Here is a 7,500-nt window from a genome sequence, read left to right as displayed (position 1 = left end):
ATTTCTGATTGCCAGAATCCATTTTTATGTACAAGATGAATGGTTAAATAAAGTATGTATAGAAAGGATAATTACAGTTCTTACTTAGTTTTTGTTTTTATTAAGGACTGACTACATTCTCCGGCTTTAAACCAGAGAGTGACTTCCACGAGTCAGTGATTTGCCACATGTAATATAATAATTTAAAGACAGAAGTTATAATGTGGCAAAGCACTGTCTTTTTACCTTTTTTTTTTTAGTTTTAAGTGCTTAAAAAATAGGGATATAAAAGCAAGAAATTCATTATCTTACGTTTGGCATCTTACTCTTGTATGATGTCAAAAGATTGTACCTTTTTCTGTTTGTTTTTGTAAATGCATAAAACCCTAGCCTGAGTCAAATGAAGACTTGAAACTGGATGGAACCTAGATTGCTAACATTGCAGTTATAAATACAAAGCAAAAAGAAGGGATCCAATGTTTATACATAGTGTGAAAATGGCCTTAAAAAAAAAAGCACTGTGGATTTGTGAGATCTGTATTTTTAAATATCTAAACTTCTTTGATGTTTTGATAAAACCGAGTTTAAATTGAAAATGTAGAAAACAAACAAGTAAATACATTTGGCTGAATAGTTATGCCAGGAGAGAAATTCTTTACAAATCAATGACTATAAATAAACAGTGATTCTTTTGAACATTTAAAGCACATTTACACACGCACAGTATACAAGTAAATGTACCTTGATGAAGGAAAAACCTGAACAAACATACCATGTGTAAATGCTAATCTTTTTACACTGAAAATGCACAAATTTCTGAAAGGTCTCCTTTATCAATCACTACAAATCAAAAGGCGGATATGTACATTTATGTAAATTAATACTGGACTTCTAAATAGTATTTTATGAAATTTGAACCTTAAGTTTTTAAAAATTCTAGAGCATCCAAATACAAAACTAGCTTTATGGTTATAAGTTTTTTCAAATCTATTTCATAGTTTTGCGTTATGAATATAAAATAGCACAATTGAGATATAATGGCACTGTAGATATTGTGCAGTCATTTTGAAAATTATTTAAATTAAACTGTTTTCTGTATAAATTTCATGAGTAAAATAATAATGCAGTCTATTTTTTTTTCGTTTATTTTCTTTTTTTCTCTTTTCTCCCTCTCAGCTTGTATATCATTCTCATAACATAGCACTGACTTGTTTGCTTCAAAGTTGTCATTAAAGCATGAAATATAAAGCAGAGACATAATATCCTTCATCTGACTCTGAAACAAAGTAAGTAGACAACCTCCTAGAGAAAATAGAGAGAGAGAGAGAGAGAGAGAGAGAGAGAGAGAGAGAGAGAGAGAGAGAGAGAGAGAGAGAGAGAGAGAGAGAGAGAGAGAGAGAGAGAGAGAGAGAGAGAGAGAGAGAGAGAGAGAGAGAAAAAAAGAAGAAGAAGATGCCACTAGTCTTTAAGAGGATTAAAACTAACACTCAATTGTAAGATCTGAAAAGCTCCCCCCCCCCCTTTAAATTATTAATCCACGTACACCCCTCCCCGGAACACTAAGTCTCGATCTTGGCAGTGCCGTTCGTGGGAGGTGAGGATGGGGCAGCATAAGGACAGCCCAAGAACTGATCTGCAATCCGTCCTGCCTCGCGAAGACCGCTGAGCAAGGCTCCATGGACTGTGGCTGGATAGTTTCGGATGGTGTGCTCCCCTCCGAAGAACAGTCTGGGGCAAGGGAGAAAATACATAATGCATTTTTAATCTCATAAATCTGAAAGAGGTGATACTGGTCCCTGAACCCATAACATTACCAGTTTGTTGTTGTGGTGATGGTGATCAGGAGGTAGTATGTGAAATAAGAGGCAAAAAAACTAGTTTGTTGCAGAATAAACAAACACTGAGCCATTTTTTTGGGTGTGAAAAGACATACTTTGTTGTTTGTTAAAATGCATAACTCTCTTTGTTGACTCATCTTTCTATCCAAGTTACACAATCATGAAGACAATAATTTATGAATAGGCTAATTTGTTTTCTTTTTTCTTTCATTCCATTTTTTCTCAATTTTTTCATACAAAATTCTAGCCCTAAACCCACGTACATAGCTATTAATAAGGTAAATAACCAATACACAATAAAATAAATATCCTAACCATATACCCAAGAAAACAACACAACCTACACAGCTTGCAACATGCCAAAAACTTAACCACACAGCTATGTGGCCAATATACATACTAGAAAACCAACTACACAGTTATACAACCAAATAACCAACATACAAAATAGACAAGCCACACAGCCAACATACAAGAACACAAAAAACACAACTACACAGCCAATCAGTGAATGAAATTCTAAAACAAGACAGATTAAACAAACCGCAAACAGATGTCAAAATTACAAGAAGAGAGCAAGTCTTAACAGACCCCCTTGATCACTACCAATACAGAGACACATACATTCTTTACTAACCTCTTGGCAAAAACACATCATCTACATAGGTACAACAAATATAACAAATAAACTAGACAAAACATTGACTTATCTCTTGAAAACCATACAATAAAACGAAATGAAGAAATTAATAAAACTTAATAAGAAACTCCACACGACGGAGCAGCTCCATACCTCGGAGGAGGGGAAGGTGCATCAGTCGAGTTCTGTGAATTCTGTGGGTTCTGATTGGCCTGGTGTGGAGAGATGGGTGTGGCCAGGATGTCGTAGTCATTGCCAGATGCCCCCGTGGAGACGAAAGAGTAAGAGCCCCTGGACCAAGGATCTGCACGCCATCTGGTTACTACTGTTTCTTTAGGCTGTTGGAAGTAAGAGTGAGGGATATGTAAGTGAATATAAATCACATAATTCAACTGTAAAAGTTCAATAAATAAACATATAAATAAATTAATAAATAACAATCAATACACAAAGAAGCTTAAAAACATGCAAGTGATCTTCAATTAATGTCAGACTTCAATTCTTAAGTTTATTTATTGTCTTTACACATAGATGGCTCTACAAGTGCTTAGTCACCAAGGAGTCAGTTATTAGTCCTACCTATCTCACCTGTTTATCCTTTTCATTGACTTTTTTTTATGACTTCATAGTCTTAAATGTTACCAAGATATTTAATAATCATAACATCAATAAAAATAATAACAGTATTGATATCAATTCTATTAAAAAAAAAAACACATTTTCCTGCCAATTCAAGGAATGGGGAAATCTGGAATGGTCACACGGGCCAACTAATAGACTCCTTGCCAGCTGAGTACATGAGGAGCCATCAGTATGTAACAAAATTCACAAAAAACTACAGGGGACAAAACATAAATCCGTAGTGGTTGAGTTAAGAAACCAGCTAAGTTCATTTTATTAGCACAACCTTTGAACATATGACATGCCATTTTTTCTGACTCCTGGTGATTCAACACTTGTGGAGCCATATATGTGTGTAGACAATCAATAAAACAAAATCACACTGAGAGCAAGACATGCAGTTTTACATCCTTGCATCAATTGGTCCAACAAGCATAAACATACATAATACACACGAATAATGAACAGAGTGACGCTTAAAATATATATATCAAATTAACAATACTAATGGGTTAAGCAAGGGAATCCAGTCCACTCCATTACCTGTGGTACAGAAGAGTTGCCAAAGATTCCCTTAAGCACAGCAATGCAACGGCCAACAATGACATCATCACTGACATTTTCCATAATTGCCGCGGCTTCTCCTGCGACCAGCGCTAGGAGTACTGGAGCGCGGTATAAATACCAGAAGAGAAAGAGCTCACCTGTAATAAACGGGAATTAAGAAATTACATTTAGAAGATGAGTAAACAAATTATTAAATACACACAGACATGCACTTTTGTACAAAAAAAATTATATTCAAAACCCTTCCCAATATACTGAAATGCAATTGTATGTTAAAAGTTTCCAAGTTAGGCATTAATAAAACAAATTAAAAATTACAGTTCTTCAAAGTAAACAGGAAAAAAAATATAAATACAGAAATGAAATACCAAGAATTTATAAAAATAACTAGAAAAAAATCACCTGCATTCATATCTATCCTCTTAAGAATCGCAAGAACAGGATCTAACCTCTGCTTGCTGTGGTAGATCCCACGTGTCCAAAGAGATTCGCATTTGGATCCCAGAACACTCGGTCGAAACACAGAACGACCTGCAATTGGCAAAAGGTATGTTACCAACAGAGCAAACAGATAAACCAGAGCAAAACAATTAAGGTAGAAACTTTATATAAAGATGGAGGAGGAGGAGGAGGAGGAGGAGGAGGAGGAGGAGAGGAGAGAAGAAGAAGAAGAAGAAGAAGAAGAAGAAGAAGAAGAAGAAGAAGAAGAAGAAGAAGAAGAAGAAGAAGAAGAAGAAGAAGAAGAAGAAGAAGAAGAAGAAGAAGAAGAAGAAGAAGAGGAAGAGGAAGAGAGAAGAAGAAGAAGAGAAGAGAAGAAGAAGAAGAAGAAGAAGAAGAAGAAGAAGAAGAAGAAGAAGAAGAAGAAGAAGAAGAGAGAAGAGGAAGAGGAAGAGGAAGAGGAAGAGGAAGAGGAAGAGGAGGAAGAAGAAGAAGAAGAAGAAGAAGAAGAAGAAGAAGAAGAAGAAGAAGAAGAAGAAGAAGAAGAAGAAGAAGAAGAAGAAGAAGAAGAAGAAGAAGAAGAAGGAGAAGAAGGAGAAGAAGAAGAAAAAGAAGAAAAAGAAGAAAAAGAAGAAAAAGAAGAAAAAGAGGAAGAGGAAGAGGAAGAGGATGAGGAAGAAAAAGAAAGACAGACAGATAATGATTACCTTATTGAGATTTCCGAATCCGAGTCTCGAAATCGCATCAACTTTCCACTGTGGCAAAGGTGGGCTGAACGTGACAGTGTGTGGAGCATTCTGGTTGGCAATAACTGACTGCTTTAAAACACCCAGAGGTAGTGTGCACAGAACTGCATCAGCTGAAAAATGACAGAAAAATGATCGAAGTTCAGTATACTATTTTCTGAAGTTCAGCATACTTGCAACCAGAGCCTAGGTTCACTGTTGCTATTTTTTTTTGCAATGGGTATCGTTCATGTCCATTCCAAAGCTTGGTTAAAATTCAGTATATTATCTTAATAACCTTATACATGAACTGATTTTTTAAATTCAATCCCTGTCATTTATTCACAGCATATGCTATGATCTATTAATGATCATGTGCAAGATTACTTCAACACATTATAACCTAGAAATAATCTATTCACTGCAAAACTAAAAATACAGTGAATATTGCAACTGCCTTTAAAAGTATCTTTTTTCAAAATCACATTATATGCTTGGGAAATATTACTGCCAAAAACTTTTGAGAAATCAATAACTTTTCCCTCATTTAAATTTTTTGAAGATCTTCCATGTATAAGCTAGAAAGGGGGGAGGGGGGGGTGATAGAACCACTTCCAAATCTAATTCTCTTACATCTGTGTTTTGCAGGACCTGCTTTAGTGAACCCTGAAAAACTGGGTATCCTTTGTGGCTGGGGGGTGACAGACAGCTGGCAGTTATTGCAATTGTAATGAGTTTAGACATCTTATCTAAAAATAGATAGCCCTTGTGGATGTTAGAGATTTCTGAAAGAGCACACTATCATTCTATGCACCAGAACCCCAGACCCTATTACTCACACATCAAAAATACCCATCTTGATCACTTCCGTACACTGTAATTCACCACAAAACAACCTCACCCAACTCGGGCATTAAAACCTTTCTGCTTACCTTTTAAAGTCGCCGGATTGGAATGGTTACGAGCATTTGACACCGTGACCTCGACCCCAGTGTTTGTGTATAATATTTTACGCACTGCGGTGTTTAGCCGGATATCTAGGCCTTCACTGAGGGCTACTGGAACACACGAGTATCCATTTCGAACTGGAAGAATAAACATAGCTTCACTAATGGATCTGATGTATCAGGTAATGATACTTCTCATAGAGAACTGAAATTGGTAGACATAAATTAAGGATTAATATGTGTGTGTGTGTGTGTGTGTGTGTGTGTGTGTGTGTGTGTGTGTGTGTGTGTGTGTGTGTGTGTGTGTGTGTGTGTGTGTGTGTGTGTGTGTGTGTGTGTCTGTGTGTCTGTGTGTCTGTGTGTCTGTGTGTTTGTGTGTCTGTGTGTCTGTGTATCTGTGTATCTGTGTATCTGTGTATCTGTGTATCTGTGTATCTGTGTATCTGTGTATCTGTGTGTCTCTGTGTCTCTGTGTCTGTGTGTCTGTGTGTCTGTGTGTCTGTGTGTGCGCGTGCGTGCATGAGTCTGTATACATACTTGCCTTATTATATATACCTTTGTATTTACATGTGTATATATACAGTAGCATTCAGTCAACAATCTAACACCAAGAGGCATTACAACACTAATTCTCTCACACGACAAACCTGTGAGGTGGCTGCCCGAGAACTCAAAGTCATCATCCTGATCCCAGTGCTTGAGGGAGAGGTTATGCAAGGGCGTGGCATTGGCAAATTCGAGATTAGCGAAGTGCCAGTCCAAGATTTGTCTGTCGCGGGACGAGAGATAGACGTCGCTCGGCGAAGATGCCTCGAGTTCTTGCAGTTTGTCCTCGATCTCTCGCTGTTGTTCGACTAGCTGGTCCCACTCCTGCATCACGAAGACGGCATTTTAGCACATGAGGATTTCATCTTTTTTCTTTTTTCTTTTTAGCTTTTTTTTCTTTCTTTTTTTTAAGTGAATTCCTTTTGTAGATATATTTTTACTATACTAGTCCTATATCCTTTAAAAGACTTAAATATATTAAGCAAGCAATGAAAATGTCCATGAAAATGTATTTTAATTTTAATGAGAAACAGAACTATTCTTGTATATCATGTAAAAATGTATTATAAAAACACATACCTAAATACACTCACACACATGCACATACACATGCACACATGCACACACTCACACACATACACACGTACGCGCACACACACACACATGCACACACACACACGCACACACACACACACACACACACACACACCACGCACGCACGCACGCACGCACGCACGCACGCACGCACGCACGCACGCACGCACGCACACACGCACGCACACACGCACACACGCACACACACACACACACACACACACACACACACACACACACACACACACACACACACACACACACACACACTTAATTAGGGCATAAATTATAAGCATAGTTACCTTGCAAGCATTCTGCAATTCCCGCAGCTTTACACGGTAAACAAATTCATTTGTGATATTTCGGGAATTTCTCTTTTCGCTCAGCTGTTCATGCTCTTTATGAAGGGTTTCAATCTTTCCATGTAGTGTGTGCATCTAAAAAAAATCATCAGAACATTAGAATAATTTAAACATTACATCAGTTTTTACAGTTAAAATGATAACATTCTAAAATATCAGTAAACATTTATAAGTTTTCTAAATTAACTGCACTAAGACCTCTACTCACCTTATTAAGAACAGTCTTGAGCTTCTCTTGTAATT

At 37.0% G+C, this 7,500-nt stretch overlaps 1 protein-coding gene across 1 annotated transcript in view; it reads right to left on the bottom strand.

Annotated features, from left to right (window-relative positions):
* Positions 1-84: 84 nt before the first annotated feature.
* The window catches only part of LOC125032108 (lysine-specific histone demethylase 1A-like), a 14,842-nt gene continuing 7,426 nt past the window's right edge, over positions 85-7,500 (bottom strand). Inside the window, 9 exon segments of the mRNA XM_047623109.1 lie at positions 85-1,707; positions 2,611-2,795; positions 3,622-3,782; positions 4,095-4,176; positions 4,791-4,942; positions 5,741-5,893; positions 6,403-6,625; positions 7,198-7,332; positions 7,466-7,500. The exon segment at positions 7,466-7,500 is cut by the window's right edge and continues 56 nt beyond it. Of these exon segments, the coding sequence (XP_047479065.1) occupies positions 1,539-1,707; positions 2,611-2,795; positions 3,622-3,782; positions 4,095-4,176; positions 4,791-4,942; positions 5,741-5,893; positions 6,403-6,625; positions 7,198-7,332; positions 7,466-7,500 (1,295 nt within the window). The 3' untranslated portion in view covers positions 85-1,538.

The sequence above is a fragment of the Penaeus chinensis genome, chromosome 14 (assembly GCF_019202785.1).
Source record: "Penaeus chinensis breed Huanghai No. 1 chromosome 14, ASM1920278v2, whole genome shotgun sequence".
Classification (NCBI taxonomy): Eukaryota; Metazoa; Arthropoda; class Malacostraca; order Decapoda; family Penaeidae; genus Penaeus; species Penaeus chinensis.
Note: the sequence above shows the minus strand (reverse complement) of the source record. Positions and strands in the feature narration are given on the sequence as shown.